Here is a 24,058-nt window from a genome sequence, read left to right as displayed (position 1 = left end):
CAAATACCAGATACCTACTATGTGCCAAAGACTAATGATACTGTGCTGGACCTCATGGCCTTGACCTCTGCTCCGCTTTCATGTTCCGATCTGCTGCTCTCCTGGAAAGGAGCTGGATTCATTAATTCACTGGGTATGTTGCGTGGGAGAGTTCACCTTTGATGCTCACATCCGCCTTTTGGGCTTTCTAAGGGATTACTGCTGGGCATTCTGTAGAGAGCGCTGCGTGCAGCAGTGACCCTCTTCTGGAAGTTTCTTTGTCCCTCTCAACGGTTGAAGTTTGATAGTTAATAATAGCAAACTTTTTATAGTGTCCTTGCCAAACATCAAATACCCACTATGCCAAGCACAGTCCAGACACGATCCTACTTCGCCCTCACTCTGTGTATCACTCCTGCTGCACCTGTGAAAGCGATGAGTAGGTAAGGAACTTGCCCACGAGCAAGAGCGCCAGAACTCAGACTTCTTACTCTTAACTTCTCTACTGGATCACTTTCCTCTGGGAAATCCAGAAGCCAGCTGGTTATTTACGACTCGATGAGGATAGGATTGGCACACTTTTTCTACAAAGGGCCAGAGAGTAAAAACCATTTTCTTATAAAGAGCCATTCATTCACCTCACCTCAGGGACCATGGGATCTCTGTCACCGCTACTCAAGTCTGGCACTGTAGCATAATATCTAAAGAAATGAGCGTGGCTGTGTCTTAATAAAACTTTATTTATAATGACAGTGGTGGGGCGCCTTGATGTCAGTCAAACATCCGACTCTTGATTGTGGCTCAGGTCCGAATTTCAGGGTCATGAGATCCAGCGCCGTATGCTAAATAAAATCTTTAAGGGAAAAGTGTCAGTGGGCCAGATTTGCTAGTCCCTCTGTTAAACGCTCACCGACACCAGATTATTAAGATCTGCACGGCTATTGCCTGCCACCTGGCTCCCAGGAAGTCACACCATCATCATCACCATCACGGAAAGCATTTTGAGCTTTGCTATGCACCACGCACAACACTAAACACTTTACACAAATTTTCTCCTTTTATCGTCTCAAGGACCGTGGGAGGAGATATTTCCTGTCATTTTACAGACAGAACAAGGGAGGCTAGAAGGGTAAAGTAACTTACCCAAGGTCACCTCACTGGGATTTTCAAACCCAGTTCCTAAAGGCAAAACCACATCACCTTTCGCCACCAGTACCCTGCAGCTAGATAGAAAGGAGTTTTGCTGGTGAGGCCAGAAAGCCTGCCTTCTGCAGGACCGAAACTGAAAGAACCACATGTTCAGGACACATCCCTTGCTCCAGGCGTCTGGGTTTCCCGGCCCCTTCTTGACTCGCCTGCTTCCCTCAGTTGATATCTTAGGTCTGGTGTCCCTGCCCTAACTACTGTGCTCTCTCTCTCTCTCTCTCTCAGTTGCCGTTGCCAGCTTTCCTTTGCACGGTGCTAACTTCACAATTCCCCTCCCCAGTTTCCCAAATCCTCGGTGTCCCTACAGTGGTCCCACGCCGTGCTGATCAGTCCCTTCCAATTTGTTTCTTCCACCTTGTCTGCTGAGCAGAGACCTGCTAAATGACCTCCAAGCCACACTGATGCCCAAGGACCAGCAGGTCGCCTGGCCCCAATTCCTATCTGATACCGCTGATGCTGTCCTCAGCAGAGTAGGGGACAGACACTCGAGAGCCTTGTTTTTAAGAGCTCCTGTTAACTTCTGTGTTGAGTCATGTCGGTGCAAAGAGGTGTCATTTTAGCAGCTTCTCTTTCTTGGCAGTGACCTTGAGACCTAAAAATGGGCCACCAGATGCTCAAGAGGGGCCACTGAGAAAATACCTAGTCCATCCCGAGCCCTTGGGCAGCGCAGACCATCATGCATTCATTCCACAAGGATTTCTCCAGCAGTACCTTGGACCCCAGACAACCCTGGGTACTAAGGAGCCAAAGTGGACCCGGACAGACAGGTCCTTTCCTCCAGGAAGTTGTCTCAGGAGTAGGAAGGGGAAAAGGGGTTTTCGATATTTTATGAAGAGCTTCACTGGGTTGTAGTAAGTGCTGAGTCCCAGCGTTGGTAGTAAGTGCTACAGACTAGCTATGACAGCTGTCCTTTCTCTGTCCCCCAGCATGGGGTCCAGCAAATCTCAAACTGGCTAGTGCTGCTCCTCCCGCCCCTCCGTCTTAGCCCTTGACCAGAAGAAGTCCAGGACCAGAGCCCCATTCCCAAAATACATGATAAATACATCTTGGCTGCCTGGATGCAGATTCACAAAGTTTTCACCAAAGTAGGATGAAAGTCAAAATCAGCAGCCCATACAATTACCATCTTTGAGAAGGGTCCAGGAGGACACTAGGCTTGCAGCATTGCCAGAGTATAAGCCACAAAACACACACGCATATTTTGAGAGTTTGAAATAGGGTTAACACGAAGGCCTGTCCGGTGTTCAAGGTGGACACTGAACTGCCTGGGGTTTCACAGAAGCAGGAAACCTGTTCCGTTTGTTTGTGTGTTTTTTCCCAGCCTGCGCAGCTGGGCATCCGTAACTATTCTGAAAGACGATCTTGGTTTTCAAATAGATCGATCACATCTGAGATAACCACAAAAAGAGAGCTCTACAGATAGACAGGTTGGGTCCTAATGACCTACAAATGGGTCTACCCACAGCTGGTGTCCGATGCCCCTGTCCTCCACAGCCCCGGGAGCACCTGTTTCAAATGCCCTCCCAGTCCCGACCCCACAGTGTGTCCTGTATACAGCTTCCAGACTTTGTAGGAGGTAAGAGAGCCCCTGAGACCAACCAGGCTGTGACCCCATTCCCTGCCCTCACTCCTCCCAATCACTCAAATGAGTATTTGGGCTGTTCCTGAACCTTGACCTCAGTGTATCTTTCTCAATCCATCAAGGGTTTCCTGATGCTTTTGGAGCGTTTGTGATGATTAATTAGTACGCAGGTATTTATAAAGTGCTAAGTGAGTGGTGCGGTTTATGAGTCAGCGTTATCTCTGACAGCCTCCCTAATTCCTCCCCAGCATCTCAGGCTTCAGGGACCACCCAGCTCTGCGAGGCTCTGGAAGGCCTCTCCTTGTCCACTCCATACTGGCCCCCCAAACCCAAAAGATCCTCCCAACCCTTTCCCATTTCTCCCCCACTCTTCTTCCAAGTGCTGTTGTTTTTCTTAATATTACTGGGCCCCTCCCCGAGAGATAGTTACACAAGTCTCTGTGGGAGGAAGAAGAGAAACATAAGTCAATGGTGACTAAGTCTGCCTCACTCCCTTGCCGCTGGAATATTGTCAGAGTTGGCTCTGGCTCACCATGCCTCTGTAAAAATCCTTTGCGGAGGGTGTGATTTTTCCTGAAGATCATTCTTTCCACATGACCAAATGCTGTAATATGTAACCAGTCCAGATTGTTTCCTTCTGCCCAAATCCATGCTTGGGGCACAGTATTCAGAGTCATTCAGAAATGATTCCCCCTGGGGCACCTGGGTGGCTCAGCGGGTTAAAGCCTCTGTCTTGGGCTCAGGTCATGATCTCAAGGTCCTGGGTTAGAGCCCCACATGGGGCTCTCTGCTCAGCAGGGAGCCTGCTTCCTCCTCTCTCTCTGCCTGCTGCTCTGCCTACTTGTGATCTCTGTCTGTCAAATAAATAAATAAAATCTTAAAAAAAAAAAAAAGAAAGAAATGTTAAGTGTTCCTCTTGAAAAAAAAAAAAAGAAAGAAAGAAAGAAAGAATTCCCCCTAACCAACAGGCAACTGTTCCTGGCAACTGTTCCTGGAAGGTTCACCATCAGGGCTCATGGGCTATCCCCGCCTCTCCTCCTGCCCTGCTTCACTTCTGAATAGGTTCCTTTCCTCAAGTCCAGCAGCCAGGAACAAGTTCAAGTAAAAGACAGCCCCCGGCATGCATCCCAGGGGTTAGCAGATCGACAGCTATGTCTACAGGCAGGGCCCAGAAATAGAGGCAGAGAACGGAGCGTCATGGGCTCTCATCCTGTCTTAAACCCCAAGAACCTGTGAGAAAATCAGCCCAAGAAGTGTTAAAAGGGCTCATCCATGAGGGCAGCATTTCCTGAGCTCTGCCTGAGTATAACCCAGCAACAAGAATTGGGCAATCTGTTCCCCTTCTAGAAGATGCAATAGGTGTGTTGCCTGGGTGGCTCAGTTGGTTAAGTGTTGGCCTTAAGCATCAGCCTTCAGCTCAAGTCATGATCCCTGGGGTCCCGGGATCCAGTCCCATGGTGGGCTCCCTGCTCAGCAGGGACCCTGCTTCTCCCCATGCTTATGCTCTCTCTCTTTCTCCAATAAAATAAATAAAATCTTAAAAAAAATAATAAGATGCAATAGGTGAACCAGGATTCCCCAACTGTGTCATGGAACCTCCCCAGCCTCCTGAGTGCTGTGCCCGCATCAGCCAAAGGGGTAAGTAACCGGGGAGTTTGATAGACACAGCCCACCTGAATAATGCAAACCAAAACCGTATCTGGTTTTCACATATATGGAAAGTTGTTTTTTAAGAAGGCAAACCCCCACATAATCTCATTACTATTAAAAGTTTGCTCCCACATCAAGGAGATCCAAAACATAATGAAGGCAGCCCTATTTCACGCAGGCACATTCTAAATCGTAGGTTGGGGCAGGTTGAGGTTCACCAGATCTTTAAAAGTAGGACAAGCCAACTCCATGCTCAGCGTGGGGCCCGATGCAGGGTTCAATCCCATGACCCCAAGATCATGACCTCAGCCCAAATCAAGTGTGGGGAGCTTCACCAACTGAGCCACCCAGACATCCCTGGCAGACAGAATTTTTAAAGTTTCCATCTACACCCCATCCCTAGTCTTTTGCATTCAATAAAAAAACAGACTATTTTACTTCTCTTGGGTCCTTCAAGACCACATATGCGTGATACAGACACCAGCCTTTTGCAACTAGCTGAACCAAACTGCCCAAGACAAACAGAAACTTAATTCTGAGGTTAAAAAAAAAAAAATCATGCCATTTAAGCCGAACATCTTTATTAGACTCAAAAACACTCTCAAAAATAAGTTAACGAAAACATCACATTTTCCGAAACCTAAAGTGTTTTTTTCCCCTCCATTTCATTCCTTTTAAAATACGTTTTAAATTAATTTAACAATTTTCTTGAACTATAGCAAACGGACAAATACCAATGAGGATCCTGCTCTATGCAAATCAGTCTGTAACAGCTTGCTGGCTTTACATTCTCAAGCGCTCTCTGCCTCAGACCAAGGGATTTTAAGCCCGGCATCCGCCTTTTCTCTGCAAGAACGGGTGAGAGCAGTTTCTGCATAAGAGCCTCAGCATTGTCCTAACATTTTAGAGAATAAGCACAAAGCGCAGTCCTCCGTCTGGATTAGAGACTCAAACTTCAGGAAGCAGTTAAAATGCAGGGTGCTTGTTAAAATGCAGGTTTCTGAGGCCCATGCAGAGATCTGGGTGCTTGTTAAAATGCAGGTTTCTGAGGCCCATGCAGAGATCTGTCTGGATGCGGGCCTAGGAATCTGTATTATCCGCCAGCCCTCCCCCTCCCCAACAGTGGTTGTGATATTGGAGGTCCACAGCTTTGCAGTGTAAAGGTGACACACCAGACCACAGAGAGAAACCCTCTCGGGCCTCTTCCCGAAGCCGGATTCCATGGGGCCTTGGAAAGGATCTCTCTCCCCTGGGGCCCTCGCCGAAATGACAGCATCAAAGCTCCCTGCCAGTTCCCCTAAGGCAGAGTCTCAGGGGACAGCCGTGGCCCAGCAGCTATTCTGCCAAGTCATTCATATGATGCGCTGGCCCAGGGGTGAGGACAAGCCCCTTCCCCACTTCAGCTCTTCCCGTATCCGAACCGAGATCGGTCTGAGCTGAGGCCCCGCCCCATCTCCCTCGCAACCGCAGGTCCAGCCCTTTCCAAAAGCTGCTGCGGCTTCAGCCGCAGTGAGATCTAAACAGGGGGGCGGGGGGCGGGTGCCGCTCACCGGATCCACCTTCATACCCCTGCAACCCTCATTGAGAAGGCCGGTGAACATCGAGTCGTCTCCATGGCAACCGACAGGTTGTCACAGACTCAGGATTACGACTCCTCGCGTGGGGATTCCAGAGAAGAGGTTGGAGGCGGCGTCCCTCGGATGCCCTGACCCACACCCAAACTGAAGGGATGGATCCCCTTGCTTCCCGCCCGGGTCCCCGACCCCTAGCCCGACCTCTGCCGCTCAGCGGCCACAGCGAGCACGGAGGAGGGGTTGGATTTTTAACGGGGCCCCCAGCCCTACGGCGGCGGATGACGGCGTGGTGGGCGCCTCCCACCCGCGCCCTAGAGCCCGAGCGGCGGAACCCCAGGGCTCCCCGGCCGCGCCGGGCAGGCATCCGCACGGGCGCGGGGGCGGAGACGGGCAGTGGGCGGGCCCCGCGCCGGGTCTAAGCCCCACCCCCGGGGGCGGTGCCTGGCGCCGGGGAGTGTCAGGAAGAGGAAGAGCGCGGCCAGACGCGGGCGGTGCGGGCGCGCGGCGAGCAGGGGCCGAGCTCAGGCGAGCGCCGCGCGGGCCACCATGGCCACGGACGAGCTGGCCAGCAAGCTGAACCGGCGGCTGCAGATGGAGGACGAGGGCGGCGCCGAGGCCCCGGAGCAGCCCGGGCTGAACGGGGCGGCGGCGGCGGCGGCCGGGGCGCCCGACGAGGCGGCCGAGGCGCTGGGCAGCGCGGACTGCGAGCTGAGCGCCAAGCTGCTGCGGCGCGCCGACCTCAACCAGGGCATCGGCGAGCCCCAGTCGCCCAGCCGCCGCGTCTTCAACCCCTACACCGAGTTCAAGGAGTTCTCCAGGAAGCAGATCAAGGACATGGAGAAGATGTTCAAGCAGTGAGTGCCCGCCCGACCCGGCCCCCCACCCACCCCGCGCGCCGGCCTCGGGCCCCAACCCCCGAACCTCCGAACCCCGCGCCGCCCGGGACCCCTGCCGCCAGCCGTGCGCCCCTGAACCCCCACACACCAAGGGGGTGGGCGACCCCTCGGCCCCTTTCATTTAATCACGAGGCTTGAGGACCTCCTCCCCACCACGCGTGTGAGTCTGGCAACCCCGAGCCCCTGACACGCGACCCCACCTCACGGTGACGGCCCCCCCCCCCCGTACACCGTACGCGCGCACTCTCGGTGTGGAGGACCGCGCGGCCCCTCCAGGTAACCCCGAGGCCCCTCGAGCCCCCACTACCACCATACGCATGAGTCTGAAGATTCCGGGGCTCTGGCCTCGGATCCCTGTGTTAGTGAAGCTTCCCCCACCACCCACCAGACACCCACGCACCCTGAGATTTGAGGACCCCGGGGCCTCCCTTTCCCTCTCCCTAGCTACTCGAATTCCCCACCCCCACCCAAACACCCTGGTCATAAACATCCACACACACACCCCCAGCGCCTCAACAAAGGTTACCATTCCCTGTACCCTTTGCTGTACCCATTCTTTTTATTAGGATCCTTTCATTTCCTCTGCTTATCTCACATTCCCCTCAACATAGGTTCTGGGCAAAGACCCCCCCCCCCTTCCCCTTCAGTTATTCAGCATCTGCTAGCAAACTGTGGTCAAAGACCCTCCAGACCCTGCCACCCCTACCCCTACCCCTACCCACTCTGCTAGCCAGGTCCCCAATCCTTGACCCTCCGGTGGTCTCCTTAGGGAGAGATCCCTCTACCCTGCCCCCCCCCCCCGACGGTATATACCACCCGTGGCCCCTTCAGGGCTCCCCTTCTCCCTCCACACACTGTTCCTCCCTCCTCTTGCCCTAACTGCCCCCCCCCCCGTGCCAGTAGATTTGCAGTCCCTGCCGACCCCCACCATGTTCCCCCTTTCCTCCCACACGGGATTCCGACACCCCACACCTCCCTATCTGATCTGCCTGGTTGCTCTCACCCCTACCTTTTCCTCTGTGCAATTCCATATACTGTGTCTTAGCAGGCTGGACAGACACCCCCAGGCCTGTGGCTCAGCCCTCCCCACCCACCCTTGCCAAAAACCTTTAAAATCTCTGTGATGGGGACTAAATGGTCCCCTTCGTGTCCATCCCTGAGTCCACCAAGTTGTGACTGCGATGGACAACCAAACTCTTCACAACCACGGTTGTGCAGGGGGCAGGCTGGGGGGTGGGATGTTAAAGCTCACAGCCTCCTTCCCTGTGGTACCCCTCCCCACCTCTTGTTGCCCATGCCCTTGCCCCTGGCCCCTGAAGGGGGAACAGCCCAGGGGTGTGGTCTGAGTGGAGAGGTGCTGACCCACCTTGGCTGAGGCATGAGGACAGGGCAGGATGGGGCTGTGTACCCAAGCAACAATCAGGAAGCCCAGGAAGGGGGTGTTTTGCAACCCCACAGCTTGAGAAAGGCTTTTCCCCACTTCTTGTCACTGCTGCTTCTGCCTGCGGCCCCCACACAGGGGAAGAAGGTTTTGTTTCCCAGACCTGGACGGCTGGGAGCCCCATACTTTTCCAAGGGTCAGCCTGGGGGGAAACTGAGTCCTTAACCCTCCTCTGCGCCACTGTGTGGAAGTCCCTAGGCCCTGAGGAGTTTGCCTCTTTGGCTCCAGGGTCTTTGTTGGGAGTTGTAAAGTTTCTTTCCCCACCAAAGACTGTCACCCTTGGGAGAGCAGGATTTCTAGGATTCCAGCCCAGACTGATGGGAAATGGAAAGCTTCTTGAGCCCAGGGCTAGGTAGAGACAGCTTCACCATCTGGAACTTCCTTGTAGAGTCTGCCCTTCCCCCCCACACACCCTGGAGTGGGGGAGGCAATGCTGGGGAGATTGTTCAAATGCATCAGTGATTGATAGAGTCCAGGCACTGATGATATCTAGGTGCTAAGGAGCTCCTGGATTCCACCCAGCATCCCTATGACGTAGAACTCTCACCATCACCATTGTACAGTTAGGCGGTCTGGGCACAGAGAGGTTAAATTTAACCCTCCAAGACCACATAGCTAGGAAACCATGGAGCCGGGATCTGAACTCGGGTCTGTGACTCCAAAAGCCGTCACAGACACTTGCTTCCACGTGGGAAGACGCACTCGTTCAACACCCCCTTCTGTGTTCACGGCTGATTTCCCACCTCACAGACCCGCCAATGGCCTGTGTCTTTCTGCCAGAATCCTCCTTCTCCTGGGCTTCCGCGGCATTGCTACACCCAGCCAAAACAACAACAACAACAACAAAAAACGATAGAGCTGTTTGGGAGAACGCAGGCACCCCGAATGAGTAGGGACTTGGGGGGCCGCAGCTTGATCAGAAGGGGCGTGTGACCAGAGGAATGGCCTGGAAGCTGCATTTACGGGAACATTCACCTTCTAGGGAGGCTGTTTGGGGTGTTGGTTTGACAGGGTTTACTCCGGTGAAGTTTGGGGGGAGCCAAACCCCTTCGGACACCCCTGCGGGCCACCTCTTGGCACTACAGCGGCTGCTGCCTTGGAAGGGGTGGCGTAGGGGGCAGGAAGGAGCCGGGGAGCTGGACTTCTAGGGAAGGAAGTGCCGCCCGCCGGGGCCCTGGCGAGGACAGAAAGGGGCAGGTTTTGTATTCAAGGAAACAAGGCTTCACTGTGCCAGCCAAGCCGAACCCAGCCGAGCCCCGGCTGCGAACAGCCAACACACAGCCTCTTGGGAGGACAAAACCCTGTTCTGCTTCTGCTGTCCTAATGGGGCTGCCACCTCCTGGGTCCAAGCGGGGCCCTGCTGACGGACTTCCACCCAGGGCTCCGGGGCTCCGTCTCCCGCAGGGAGGAGGGGCGCCCAGCCCTCCGGGAAGCCATTCTCCCCAGCAGAGCACGAGAGACAGGGAGGGCCGAGGGAGCTGGGAGCTGGCCTGCCTTGGAAGGTGGGAGCTACAAAGCCTGCCCCTCAGTCCTGCCTCTGCCCCTGAATTATTTAGTAATTAATTCCCATCTATAAAATGAGCAGGTTGTACTTAGGAATGGCCGCCTTGTTTCTGAGGGGTCCTGAACCCTTGGGGATGACAGGCTGCCTTCCAGGGTCTTCTGGTTCATCCATTCAGTGTCTGTCAGCAGATCCTTCCTGAGGAGGGAGGTAGAAGGAAAATCAAGGGGATTGAGGGAGGCAAGACAGGCTGCCCGCCGTCCCTGACCTTGGCATCCAGACGCGCCCCTTCCAGCCGGGAGAGACCTCCAGCCCGTCTCCCCATCTTACAGAGAAGGCAACTGAGACCCAGAAAGGTGTGGTGACTTGCTTGGGGTCACAGGGAAGTTTTCAGTGGCCGAACCAGAGCGCCCTTGTCTGTACGACTGATCAGGCAGGGCTTGGGCGGGGGTGGGGTGGGGGGTGGTGCGCTCATAGAGCTCAGACTTCGTGCCCAGCATTTGGAGGCCTGCCCCCCCCCCCGGAACCTCAGCCCTCCCTCCCCAGGCGGCCTCAGGCGGCCCCAGCACTTCTGACTCCTCCCCCCACCTCTCTCGGCCCATCCATTCAGGGCTCTCTCTAGAACCTTCCAGCCAAAGGGGGAATGGTGTGACCCCAAAGAGCCTCAAGGGGGCCCAACTCTGGCCTGGCAGCCACGTGTGTGAGGCTTTGTAGGGTTTTGTAAGTCGAGACCTGCCCAAGAGGTCAGCAGCCACGTAATTCTGAACCTGCCGGGGAATCTGAGGAAGATGCCCTAGTTCCCTGCTTGGCCGGCTGAGGCCTCAGACACGGCATCTCATGACCCCGTGCGTCAGAGAGGCAGGCTTCCTTCTCCTTCTGGACACCTCTGCCCTCCCTTCTCCATTCGCTCCTCCTCCGCCGTGTCTCCCCAGACCCTGTCCCTCTGCAGCTCCCCCAGCATCCTTCTTGGAAGACAGGAGGACACAGTAGTTACGAGCAGGGCCTTTGGAGTCTGTGGGTTTGAATCCCAAGGCCCTTAAACCTTCTGGGCCTCAGTTCCTCACCCCAAAACAGGGAGAGTTACAGCACCCAGCTCACAGGGCTGCTGTGAGGTACTTAACTGAGTACTCAGCACGAAGCGAGCCCTGGGAAGCTTCCGTCCCCTCATCCCCCGGCCTACTCCGCCAAAGCCCCTGGCTGCCTCCACTTACCCCCTAGGGAGCTGCCTGGCTGGCGAAAACCTCATGCTTTGGGTTCAACTGTTGGGGGACCCAGCATGAGAAACCCCCTTTTTTCCTGCTGAACGGGCACTCCGGTTGGCAGCTATATATGGCTCTGATCAATAACAAAAATGGGGAAACGAATTCGTTATCACTTAATTATGTGGAAGGCAGGTGGCAAGGAAAAAGGAAAGAGCAAGCGACAGCTTCCCGGGGTGATTCCAGACTGGGACCCCAGCACCCAGCCGCCGCGGGGCAGCCGGGAGACCCCGGGGAAGGGGGCTCAGCTTTGCGGCCTCACCCTGGGCTGAAGACCTTCCCTGGTAAAGGTCTGAGGGTTCATTGTAAAGAGTCCTGGCCCTTGGCAAAGAGTCCACCATCATGTCCAGCCCGTGGGCTGTTAAAAACATAGAAGCTTTTGAAAAACATAAAATCCATCCATATAATCATTCACCCGACACATACTAAGTTCCTGCTGTGGGCAAGTTCTAGAGAATCAAGGGAAGAAGAAAGTTCCCGCCCTCGGGAAGCTTAAAGTCTCATGAAAAGCAGTGGCATAGAGGGGTCTCTGGGGGTAGAGGGGATGGGCCCATGCGGCTAGAAATGGAAACTTCCATTCCTTTATCGCCGCCGTGAGGACCCAGGGCGCTCATGAGGGTCCCGCGCTCAGACACCCTCCTCCACCGGCCCCTGCCCCCACGCCCTCGCCTCATTTCCTGGAACCCCCAGGTCTAGTTGCCCACAACAGCGCAGTGAGGTGGGTAAATCCTCACCCCCATTGGCCAGATGAAGAAACTGAGGCTCGAGGAGATTGAGTCATGTCCGAAGGTTATAATAAGCGGCAGGATTAGAGGCAGGTTGGCCTGCAGGGAGCTCCAGAGGCCGAGAGAGGACAGAGTTTATGGATGGGGGACTTGGGGAAGTGGGGCTCTCAGAGCCTCAGGAGGGGAAGCCTTCTCGGAGGGCAGAGAGGTTGGGGAGATGCCACACCCCTGGGGAGGAAGGATTTCCCCAAACTCAGTGCTCCCCTTCTGCTCTTTCTACTTCCCTTCTGATTCTGAGTCACCTCTCCCCTCCCCTCCGCCCCCCTGCCTGGGGACTTTTGGTTCCCCTTTGGCTTTGCACCTTCCTGCCTTCCCCTCCGGTCTGGACCCTCTGGGTCTGAGGCCTGGCTTCAAGGGGGCCCAGCTGTGAGAGACTGGGCGCCGCCACCTCTGGGGAGGCCGTCTTGCAAGGCTGGCCTAGGCAGAGGAGGAAGGAAAGGAGGAGACAGAAGACCTCAGCAGGGACAGTCCCCACTGCCTCCAGCAGCTGAGCTCCCTCTGCCTGCTGCGCAGCCTTCTCCTTGGCTGCCTTCCGCTTTTCAAGGACGGCAGAGAAGCGAGAGTCTCAGGCCAGCGGGACGCGGTTGGAGGGGAGCCAGGCCTGGGGTTCCTGAGCTGCATGACGACCCTCCTGTGGCCCAGACGCCGTCTGCCTCTACCCCATCCTGGGCACTTTATCTCTTACTTAATCCTTTTACAGCGCGCTGTGAGCTCACTGTCCCTCTTGTTGCAAAGGAGAACCCCGGGTCTCACAGACCTTACATGACAGGGACAGCCTGTGAACTTGGGTCTGTCTGACTCCAAGTCCCTGGAGTCCCTTTGGGGGCTCCCAAGGGCCCCAAAGAGGGCAACAGCAGCGCCGGGTGCTTGTTAGAAAGGCAGCTCCACCCCGGGTCTACTGGGTCCGAATCCGCATTTTTCACACTTGTGTCCGCAGCAGCCGGCCACCCACAGCTGTCCCCCCACACTTCCTTCCGGTAAGGCAGGTTCCTTCGTCTGGGCAGTAAGGGGGGAAGATGAGGTTTAATAATAACGACTAGGTTGGACGAGACACTCCGTGAACGTTCTTGGCCATCACCGCTGTAACGATCCGTATTATTAAGAGCAGGCGGGACCCCCGTCGCCAACATCACAGGCCTGGGGACGTGCCCCCTGGCCTGGTGCTCAGCGTGCGGTTGAACCCAAGCTGGGGAGGTCCTGAGCCCAGACAAGCCCCCAGCAGAGTGCCATCAGCTTGGGGGGACGGGGGGCTCCCACTTGATTCTTAGACTCACTGCAAAGTTGTGGGGGAGCCGTGAGCCGCATGCACGCACACCCTCTTCGTGGCTGACGGCAACAGATCCAGCGTCCGATCTGCAGATAGAACTGGAGGAAGTGGCCAGCGACTGGGCTTTCGCCACATGAGTCAGGCAGTCTGGGGGTTGGGGGGTGGGACCCGGCCCACCACGCCCAGCCAATGGTTACAGCGCATGTGCGGGGTGGGTGGCCACCTGCGGAGGGAGGCGGGTAGGGCCCAACGCTGGCTGCACCAGCGAACAAGGCCAGAATTTTTCTCTTGTCCAGAACGTTCCTACCCCAAGGGACCTGCCTTCCCAGTTCATAGGACAAAGAGTAGAGAAGCCTCGGAGCCACTGGGGGAGACAGGGGAGGGGAGGACCAGGTCTGTGAATGTCAAGTCCAAAGCCAGGTAAGGCTGGCGGGATCCTTGATCCATAAACACTACCCTCTCTAGCTGCTTCTGGACCCCCATGGGCTGAGGGGTCAGCTGCAAAGGCCTGGGATAGGAACCCGAGGACAGAATCGGGGTCTCCATGCCTCCAGCTTGCCCCTGTGCAGCAGCCGTAGTAACTCGTTCTGCCATCAGACTCCACAGCACGGCAGGTGGGTAGGGAGGCTCGTGCCCAAGGAACAACCTTCTAATAGTTCCAGAGCCAACACGGGCTGCCTTAAGTGAAGCAGTGAGCCTCCTGTGCTCAGAGGTATTCCAGAAACATACAGGAAAGCTGCCTTGGGGATCTGACCTTCACGCATGGCTGAATGAGTGGCCTCCAGTATCCCTCCCAACCTGAGACTCGTACAGGGTCTGCGGGCCTCAGGACACAGCGTAGCAGTTTAGAGTGTGTGTGTGTGTTTCATCAGCTCTGGGTTCGGGTCCTGGCTTTGTCCTTGTCGGCTCCGGCCTCGGCCAAGTCACTTCCTCCCTGAGCCTCCCATCTCCTCAGCTGTCCTATGAGGCCATTTAGGCCCGCTCCCGAGGGTTCTTGGGAAGGCCTGATTGGGTCTACTTGGCAGAGTGTTCAGCAAAAAGTAGCCACAGAGGGTAATGTTGTTACGAGACAAGGTGTTGATACCGCACGCTGCCGGGCCCGGCTACTGCCCGGCCCCCGTGACTCCTGGTTATCAGAACCAAGGGGAGGAGGAGCGCCAGCTGGGTGGGACCTGCCGGGCCCAAGGGGGCAAAGGCTGCCTGGGTGGTGGCGGACTGCTCCCCTCTCGAGGCTCGATGGGAGGGACTCTGTCACCGGCATCCGGGGCGGCAGCTGCCGGGCCCTGCCTGTCGGGAACTATTCGGGGGGAGGAGGGTAGGAATGTGGGCACCGTGCCAGGTGCAGCAGCCTCCCTCCAGTGCCGGAGAAAAGTGCTGAGCTCCCAGCCTGCGAGCTTTGTTGCCATTCCTGCCCAGTGCCATCGGCCCTCCCAGGCAGGCCCCAGGCCCGGCTCTCAACCCAGCATGCCCCAGCCCTGCAGGCTGGAGAATTCGGGACCCTCCATGGGACCAGGAAAAAGAAGGAAGCAGACAGGCAGGAAGAAGGAACGTCTCAGCTTTGGGGATCCTGCAGTCCGCCGGCTGTGTGACCCCAGGCTGGTTTGCTGCCTACTCTGGGCCACAGTTTCCATCACATAACATGAAGCAGGTAGACCAGGCCATGAGGACAGACCTTGTGTACTGACGCTCTTTTCCGGGTCCCTCTGAGCCCCTGAACCCTCAGCTCCAGCTCAGGGAGAGAGCTGATGGAGGAGAGAGTCTCCCCAGCCAGGGGCATCTCCTCTTTGGCCGGTCATCCACCTGCTGGTGGCACGGTGACCCCCCCGCCCCCCTTATGAGTTCCTTCCCATGAGAGGAGGGACAGAGCAGTCCGGGCTGAGGCTCCTCACTTCCTCTGCCCAGCAAGAGAGTGGAAGGCTCCGTCCTGCTGTCTTTCCACCTCCCCAAGTCGGGGGGTCTTTGAATTAGGCCTAGCGGGGGAAGTAGTGGGAGCCTCAGAGGAAGGGGAGAGGCTGGGGGCAGCGACAGATCACCTCGCCCACCCCCGCCCTTGTGTTTTTTACCATTATCATTCTTATCAGCACCATTTTTATGTTCTGTGTGCGAAGTACTTAACGTAATGTCTGGCACACAGAAAGTGCTCAGTGGCCTCTATTACAATGAAATTAGCAGGCTTTAAGCACCTGTTATGTACTAGACATTTTATGTTCATCATCTCATTTAATCTCCAATCCTAAAGGTTGCTAGCGATGTGGTGCTTCTGTTTATCTTTATGGCCGTTGGCGTTATTGTCCGTGGGTGCCCGTTAAGTGGGCCGGGCTCTGTGCTAGGGACTGACGTGGCTGGTCTCTTTGAACCTTTGCCTCTGTCCTGAGATGGGTCCTTTGATCTCCACGCTGTAAATGGGGACGCTGGGGTGTGTGGGGTCAGGTGACTTGACCGGAATCAGCCAGCCAGCCAGTCAAGTGGCCGATTGGGGGTTTGAGCCTCAGTCCGTCTCAGCAGACCTGATGTGAGCACAGAACCTTCAAAGTCATCTTCAGCCATGTTCCCCCTGGGAACCTGGCTGATCCAGTGCCCCAAGCCCAGGGGACATCGTAGCTGCTTGCTCCCCCGGAGCCTTGTGGGAACAGCCCTTCTCCCCTGCAGTGTCCCTCCTTTGGGGGACCCAGCTCCCACCCCAGCACCTGGCCTCTTCCTGACCTCTGTCGCCTTCCCGTGGCAATTGATCTGCTGGCGTTGTGACCAGCCCCTGCATTGTCCCCCTGGGGGCCAGAGCCCACCCGGGAGAGAGCCCAGGCCCGGTAATTGATTGACCTTTGATTGACGCAGGCAGCGGTTCAAGCCGCGCATAAAGCTGCAGCCCGGCCAGGTCCAGGAGCTGCCAGAGACCCACAAACACAGAGCCAAAGTCTCTGTCCAAGTTCGGACACTTGATCCGTGCACTTCCTCTGAAACTAAGCCACCCCCGGCTGCGGGAGAAACCCGTGCACGTGAGCAGTAAATAAAGCTGGGGCTCAGGAGAGGCAGCTGGGACAGGAGAGTAGAGTGTGGGAACCCGCGGGATGCGGGGGAGTCCCTGGCCAGCGGGCCGGTGCCCTCACCCCTACCATCCTTGTTGCCTGGGGGAACATACAGTCACACGGGGAAATAATCCGCCCAGGATTGCTGCGCACAGATGCTGTAAAGAACAAACTGCCTGGCACACAGTAGGAGCTTCATGGAGGCAGCCGGACCTCACTCTGCCACTGCTGGAGTCCGCTCCGTGTGCCGGGCCCTGGGCTAAGCGCGCCCTGTGCAGGAGCTGGCTCAGTCCTCGCAGTGACCCTGCGAGAGAGTCACCGTCACACCTCGTCCGGAGACTCAAGGGGCAGGGTCTCCCAGAACCCAGGTGGTCTGCTCCAGCCCTGTTCATTGATGACTTTCACTCCATCCAGAAAGCAGTGGGGTTTCCCTGAAGGGCAGCGCCCACATGGCTTGCCCCAGCAAGAACCGGGCCTGGCACCCCACAGCCACCCAGCCCCCTTCCCAGACTCCAAAGGTAGAAGGAGGGGCCTCTGCCGTGCCCCCCACGGGGCCCCTCCGGCTTGAAGAGGAGCCTGGAGCATGGGATCGTGAGCCTGCCTGGCCCTCCCGAGGCCCAGAGCCCGCTACCACACCCTCTCACGGCGGCTCACAGCCCAGCCACAGCACTGCCCACAGGGATTTCCGGCCCATCTGCTCCTGCTCCCACCCCCCAGCCCAGCCCCATGGGGAGAAAGGCTTCAGGACCATGTTCCCTGCAGGGTTCCCAGAACCCCATCCTCCCTGTGCTGCGTCACTCCCAACCACTGACTTGTCTGTGAACTATTTATACCCCTCACGCCAACTGCTCCCGGCTCAGGGCAGACAGCTCTGTGCTGGGGCCTCACCAGGACCCCTGGAAGCAGGCTGGCTCAGAGCAGATGTGCAGGCCGGGGAGCTGGGCGTCCGCCCTCTTCCTTTACTGCTCTGTGACCTTGGGCAGGTCGCCTAACCTCTCTGAGCCTCCATTATATAAGGTTATTACAGGGATTAAATACAATAAATGATGTGAGGTTCCCAGCATAAAGACAGATTTCAAAAAAATGGTTTCTGTTCGTTGTTCAAGGTCGTGCGAGGCTTATATAGAGCTTGAGATGGGGGGAGGGAGCTGGGGAGCCCGGAGGAAGGCACAGAGACGAGGTATGTGTTTACACAGGAGCGCCAAGAGGGCAATAGGGGTTTCTGCAGCTCAGCCCCTCTGTGTCACTCTGTTGTCACCAACACTCATCCAGGCGGCGTGAGGCCTGGGGCTACGCAGGCCTCTCCAGGCTCAGAAAGCCCATTTTAGCCCTGAGAGCGGGATTCCCACCCCCTGCCTTCCCTGCGGGAGGCAGTCTGCGCAGGTGTTGGGTTAGCCTGAGAAGAGGGCGCACATCCGTCCTGATGGGACGTGGTCTGCACCAGCAGCACCTCCCCAGCGGGGACCAGGCCCCGAGGCCATCTCTGACCCAAGCTCTGACCACAAAGAGGCCAGCGAGAGGGACCTTTAGACGACAACACACACACACACACACACACACACACTCTACCCCACACCCCCATGTCTGCTGGGCAGTTGGTGGTAGAAAAGGGACCCGCAATGTGCAGTCACACTTTTATCACCTAAGTCACCATTCCGGCCCTTTCCAGCCACAGAGCCATATCACCCTCCCCGCCCCCCGCCCCCCCCCCCCCCCCGCCCGCCCGCCCCACAGCAGGCACGCCCTGTAACACTGTTCCCTGAACTCACCCCAGGCCGCCTTCCAGCAAACCAGAAGTGGGCCTCCCTCCCGGGGCCCTGCCCTGTGACAGGTGCTGTTTTCTGTCTCCCTCCTGGGTGGCAGCAGGAGTCAGGGAGACGCAGGGCAGGTAGGGATGCGAGGCTGGCCCTGGAGAGAACATCAGAGTCATCGGCTGCCCCCCGCCCCCAACAACCTATACCCGCATGGTGTCATGAGTTCTTTGTCCCTGCTGGTCCCCATCCCATCCAGCCCAGGCAGGCTGTGGCTTCAGCTTCCTTACGCATCACACTGCTCCAAAGGTTAGCACTGTTCAATGTGTCAGAGGCCACAGACCATGTGGGGAGCGCCTCGTCACCAGAGGTAACCAAGCAGCAGTCACACCTCAGGACCTCCCCCGGACCAGGGTCCCTTCCAGCTTCAATAGGGTGACCAGTGCCTCGCAGTCCACCCCCCCGGCGTGGTGCTCTGACCGGTGAGCTGGGAGGAGACAGGAGGTCCTCAGCCTCTGCCTTGGCTCCTCCAGATACGACGCTGGCCGGGACGGCTTCATTGACCTGATGGAGCTGAAGCTGATGATGGAGAAGCTCGGAGCCCCGCAGACCCACCTGGGCCTGAAAAACATGATCAAGGAGGTGGATGAGGACTTGGACAGCAAGCTCAGCTTCCGGGAGGTGAGTCTGCTCCCTGCGGGGGACTCTGAGGCTCCTTGAGGAAGGAGGGACATGTGTTCCTTTACACGGTCAGCACTTACTGAGTGACTGCTGTATACTTGGCCCTGGGGGGACTTTTGGAAATCCAGAGGAAAGCCCTGTGCTGCTAGGATCCTGGTGTGTAGAGGGGGAGATGCCTAGACAGTGAAGGGACAGGGTGCTGTGATGTTCAGATGAGGGGACAGGGAGGGAGTGACAGGCACTGCATCTGGGAGGGGCTGGGCTCTGCGCTGGGGGCCTCCGGGTCTCCGTCCTCACTCTGGAACAGGAGCCATGATCAAGCCTGTTCCTTGGAGGAGGAAATGGAGGCTCACAGCCCTCAAACAATGGTACTGGACCCCAGGCAGCCTTGGGTGAAAGACAGTGGTGGCCTCCCTGGCCAAGCTCACCGGAAGCCTAGAGGAGGCAGGGCGGGAGAAGGGGAGTGGGGAGGACGCATCCAGGGAGGGAGATGCGGGCCGCGGGCCGTGATGGTGTGGAGTCAGGACGTGGGTTCCGACCCCCTTCTGTCACTTGCTGCTGCTAAGATTCGGGGCAGGGCTTTTTCCTGGTCTCCGAGTCTTCCACAGTCTGTAAAATGGACACAATCCTATACCTTGGGGACTCAGTAAATTGGCTGGGGGAACAGTGGGAACAAAGACACGAGGTCGGTTGGGGCCCTGCCTGGGAGCCAAGGGTGGGCACACGGGCCTGCAGTAGCCCCGGATCCTGGGAGAGCGGGAGATGGGTCCCCTGGCCTCCCACTGGACAGATGGGCACACCAAGGCCCCTCGTCCCTCCCTGACAATGTGCTTTTCTCCGTCCCACAGTTCCTCCTGATTTTCCGCAAGGCGGCGGCTGGGGAGCTGCAGGAAGACAGCGGGCTGCACGTGCTCGCCCGCCTCTCCGAGATCGATGTCTCCACCGAGGGCGTCAAGGGGGCCAAGAGCTTCTTCGAGGCCAAGGTGAGGAACCCGAGGCTGTGTGGAGCCCGGGGTGGGGAGCACCCTGACCCCCCGGCTCAAGGGCAAGGGTGCCCGGGGGGAGGACAGGACCCTGAGTTAGCCCCAGGGTCCATGCTCACCCTTCGTGTCCCTGCTGGGGCCACGGGTCGGAGATGCGGCACTGATGCGAGGGCTGGACTGCGCGAGGTCCGCAGCGCTCCTGGCTTCTGTCCGCTTCCATCCAGGCTGGGGTGCCTTCCAGCTTCCCCCTTTCTCTCCCAGGCCCACAGAACCACTACCCCCAAAGGACTAGTCCTTGAATGGGGCGCCAGAGATGGCAGGGCAGGCCCAGAAACCGGGGCATGGGCTCAGGGGCCTCTCGGAGACCCCCACCACGCCAGCCCTCACCCAGAGGGAGGATGGGTCCCACAGGCACCCACGTGCACAGCACCCTTCCAGTGCCGCACGCACTTGATGGACGGGACACACAGAGCTCCTGGATTCTGACCTCCCAGAGCACCTGCTTTTCCTGGTTTCTCCTTCTCTGCATGTTGACTAAGAACATTGTTTCCGAAGGCCACATCCCTCCTCCCTCTGGGCTTCTGGGCTTGATGGGGTGTCCCAGGGTTCCTCAGTGGGACTTGTTTGCATCTGAGCTTCCCAGGACAGGAAGCAGATAGGAATAGCAACTTCCAGGGGCGCCTGGGCAGCCCAGTCTGTTAAGCGTCTGCCTTGGGCTCAGGTCATGATCTCGGGGTCCTGGGATCGAGCCCTGTGTCCTGCTCCCTGCTCAGCGGGGAGTCTGCTTCTCCCTCTCCCTCTGCTCTTCCTTCCAACTCATGCTTTCCACCCCACAGTAAATAAATAAAAGTTAAAAATTAAAATAAAGAAGAAGAGCAACATTGAAGCCCCCGCTTCCGGGACTCCCACTAGTCAGCCGCGACCAAGTGTAGGTTCTAGTTTCCAATCGCTTCAACGAATCCATGAGTCAGTTACAGAGCGGCAGGCTCTGAATGGGAAACTGAGGCTCAGAGAGGTAGCAAGAGACTGTGGGCTGGCAGGGGGCGGGGGTCCGAGAGCCCACGGTGGAGGCACAGACGCCCCTCCCGCCCTGACCCCCGTTGCCCCCCCCACCCCTGCAGGTCCAGGCCATCAACGTGTCCAGCCGCTTTGAGGAGGAGATCAAGGCGGAGCAGGAGGAGAGGAAGAAGCAGGCGGAGGAGATGAAGCAGCGGAAGGCAGCCTTCAAGGAGCTGCAGTCCACCTTCAAGTAGCCAGGGGCTGTGGCCTGACCCCTTGGCCCCGGCCCCGGCCCCGGCGCCCGGTGCAGCCAGCGGGAGCGGGCGGACTGGAGGCCAAGTCTGAATCCTGGGCTCTGTCCGCAGGGACCCTACTGAAAACCTACCAAGTCTGTGAACGGGGCCAGCCGAGGGGCGCCCCAGGTGGCCCGGTCCCCCTGCTCCCTCCCACTCTTCCTGAGGCCGGGCCACCCGTGCCGGCTCCTCGCCCGGCCCAGCCCTCCTCCCTGGAGATTCCTGCGTGTCTCTCACCCTCGGCCGCCCCCTTTGCCTGCACGAGCGCTGCAGCTGCTCCGAGCCCAGCCCCTGGCCCTGAGGGCCTCCCTGCTCCGGGCGCCTGCCCTCCATGCCTGCCCTTAACCTGCAGGCCACGCAGCCCCTGGGGCCCTCAAGCAGCTTCCCAGACTGGGGGAGGACGGACAGCAAGAAGGTGGCAGGCGCCAGCTCTGTAGGAGAGCGGGACGGAAGGGGCTAAGCAAAGGCACTGGGGCTCCCCATCCCCAACGACTTTTCCTCCAGCCCTGCCTCCTCTCTCTGCTGGGGGCGGGGTTGGAGAGGGGGGCTTCTGTATTGGCAGAGGGACCCAGGCCCCGGTCCCCCATGTTCACATGGAGACCCTGGCACTCTGGGACCCAGCCAGGCAAGGGTGAGGGGCAGCTGTGCCCATCTACCTCACGGGCCCACACTCTGCCGGCCGTGCCATGGATCATGGGCAGGGAAGGCTCCGGGGGCAGAAAGGTCACTCCCCAGTCTCCCTGCAACCACCCGGGGGTCCCAGGGGCTCTGGAGAGAGCAGGGTGGAGGGGGATTGGCCCCTTCATGGGAAGGAAACCAGCGCCTGGTTCCATTCTCCAGGACGCATCCAAGAAGTGCTTTAAGTGGTTTGCACGGACCAGGCGGTGGGGAGCAGGGGCCTTTCTGGGCCCCTTCAAGCCATCCTTCCCCCAAGTGATGGGCACCGCCTTGTCACCAGCGACGGGACCCGTCCCGTCACACACACACCCCCAGCCGAGGAAGCATGGGGACCCCAGGCCTCCCTGTGCCCATCTGAAGACGGGCGGTGGCCACGCCTGTGCCACCAGCCTAGTCCCACGCAGCTCCCAGTGTGCTCTCTTCCGTGCGTGCGTGTCCGTGTGTGTGCGCGTCTGTGTCCGCTGCCGTGTCGTGAAACTGTGCCCGTCACTCAGCCAAACAAGTGAATGGCCGTCGAGGCCACAGTTATGCAACTTTCCGTGTGTGTCATGACGTCACTGCTTTTTAAACTTGATAACTCTTTATTTTAGTAAAATGCCCCAAGAGTCCACAAAACTCCTGTTGGATTTGCAGAGGTTTTATTTTTTTGGCCTTAGAATCTGCAGAAATTAGGAGGTACTGACCCCAGTGCGGCAGCCTTGGCCCCGGATTGCGGTTGCCTTAGCGGATATGTTTATACAGATGAATATAAAAAGTTCTCTTTCTTTGGCTTCTTGCTTTTTCCCCCTCCCTTCTCACCTTCCCCCAAAGAAAGCTACTTCTTCATTTGGTGGTACAATTATTTTTTTTAACTAAAATAAGATAAAAGTCTATATTCTTATGTGTGTGTGGTTCTTGTTGGTTGGTGGGGGAGGGGAGGGGAGGGGCGGGGGAGAGGGAGGCAGGGGACCGCGGTCACCCGGTGCTGGGGCAGCACTTGCTCAGGTGGCTCCCCCCTCCTGTCAGAGGCCCCGGGGGAGAGACTCTTCCTAACGGGGGAGGTTGAGCGGGATGCCCACGCCCTATCACCAGGGGCTGCCGTTAGTGCTTTACATATACTTACTCAGGTAACCCTCACGACCAGCGCATAAGGGGGTGCTGTTTTGTTTCCCAGAAAGGCACATGGCACATGCGCTGTGGGGAGACGGAGCCAGGTGGGGAACTGGATACAGACCCAGACCCTTACCCCGCAGCCCGTCCCCTTCCCCATCCAGTCACCCCCACCCCAGGCAAGTTCAGAGGAGGGCATGCCCCGGAAGTGGTACCACCACTGTGGGCATTCTAGGTGCATGCATGCACCCAAGAGCACCCCAAGATTCTCCCCCATACAGAGGCCCCTCAAGCCTCCCCCCACCACCACGCACACGAGACAGGCTGGGGTGGTAGCACGATGAGGAAGGACTGGTGCTACCTGTGTGGCATGGGACAGATCAGGCTCTTCTTGGGTCTCAGTCTCCCTGTCTGTTCAAAGCGAGGGTCTCTAGGGTCTTCCCAGCCCTGCAGTTTGCAGGTTCAGGGTGCAACCTGGGTTTTGGTGCGGGGAGTATGGGATTAGGCTGGGCATCGCTGCCCCCAGGTGGACATGTGTGGTACTGCAGCAACCACTGGCTTCCTCACCTGCCAGGCGAAAGAAGGGAGCACAGCTCGCTGTCCTGGGAGGGTGTTTCCTGGGAAATGCCACCCCCGTGTGCTGCCCAATCCCTAAGACGTCACCATCATTAACACAGCATGCTCGGTTAAGCACTGTCGTTCGGTACACCTTCCCCAAGGGAAGAACATCAGAAACCCTGACATCGGAGCTCAGAGGGTCTTAGAACAAAGGGATAGTGGACTCGGGGAAGGACTAAAATTCAAGCTCTCCAGCCCCGCCTTCCAGCTGTCCCCATTCTGGATGTGGGCCTCAATCCCTCCGGACGTGAGAAACACCATCCTATGTGAGAGCTGTGAGAGACAGCTGTCCCACGCCAGGACCCTCCACCACACCCACAGGTCTCAGCTGGGAGGGGGCCCTCAGCCTCGGCCTGCACGGGATCCGCACTCCAGCAGAGGCGTCAGGCTGCGGAATGGAAAGGCCCGAGTGACTCAGGCCCCAGGGGTGGGAAAGTATATAGTTCCTTGATCCCCCCCCCCAGGACCCATCCTCTCGGATCCCACTGCAAAACACTGAAACCCCCAGTGAGCCCCCAGAGCTCCTGTGAACCCCCAACACTTCCATCTGGTTCTAAGGAGAAGCAGTGCCAGCCCCTCCCCGTCACCCCTGCTGGCCCCTTAGTGGCTCTCACCCAAGAAACAGCTGCCACCTGAGAGTTCTGTCCCAGCCGCTAGAAACCATGGGACCCAGTCAGCGGCACCTGCCCTGTTTCTCAGGCTCTCACCACCCTCGTGCTCGCAACCTTGGCACTGCTTCTCCTAAGGACCCCCCCACCCCCAGCAGCTCAGCCTCTGCCAAGTCACCTTTGATTATTTTTCCA

General features: G+C 57.7%; 1 protein-coding gene across 1 annotated transcript; it reads left to right on the top strand.

Annotated features, from left to right (window-relative positions):
• Positions 1-6,537: 6,537 nt before the first annotated feature.
• Positions 6,538-22,420, top strand: EFHD2 (EF-hand domain family member D2). The gene is made up of 4 exons (XM_032361792.1): positions 6,538-6,845; positions 18,448-18,595; positions 19,444-19,578; positions 20,700-22,420. Exons 1-4 carry the CDS (start codon positions 6,538-6,540, stop codon positions 20,829-20,831), a joined length of 723 nt encoding a protein of 240 aa, XP_032217683.1. The 3' UTR covers positions 20,832-22,420.
• Positions 22,421-24,058: the final 1,638 nt, after the last annotated feature.

The sequence above is a fragment of the Mustela erminea genome, chromosome 10 (genome assembly GCF_009829155.1).
Source record: "Mustela erminea isolate mMusErm1 chromosome 10, mMusErm1.Pri, whole genome shotgun sequence".
NCBI classification, from domain to species: domain Eukaryota; kingdom Metazoa; phylum Chordata; class Mammalia; order Carnivora; family Mustelidae; genus Mustela; species Mustela erminea.
This window is presented reverse-complemented; position numbering and strand designations above follow the sequence as displayed.

Coding starts and splice junctions, on each gene's coding strand:
- EFHD2 (XM_032361792.1), top strand. CDS start 6,538: ATGGCCACGGACGAGCTGGCCAGCAAGCTGAACCGGCGGCTGCAGATG. Junction 6,846..18,447: donor ATGGAGAAGATGTTCAAGCA/GTGAGTGCCCGC, acceptor TGGCTCCTCCAG/ATACGACGCTGGCCGGGACG. Junction 18,596..19,443: donor GCAAGCTCAGCTTCCGGGAG/GTGAGTCTGCTC, acceptor TCCGTCCCACAG/TTCCTCCTGATTTTCCGCAA.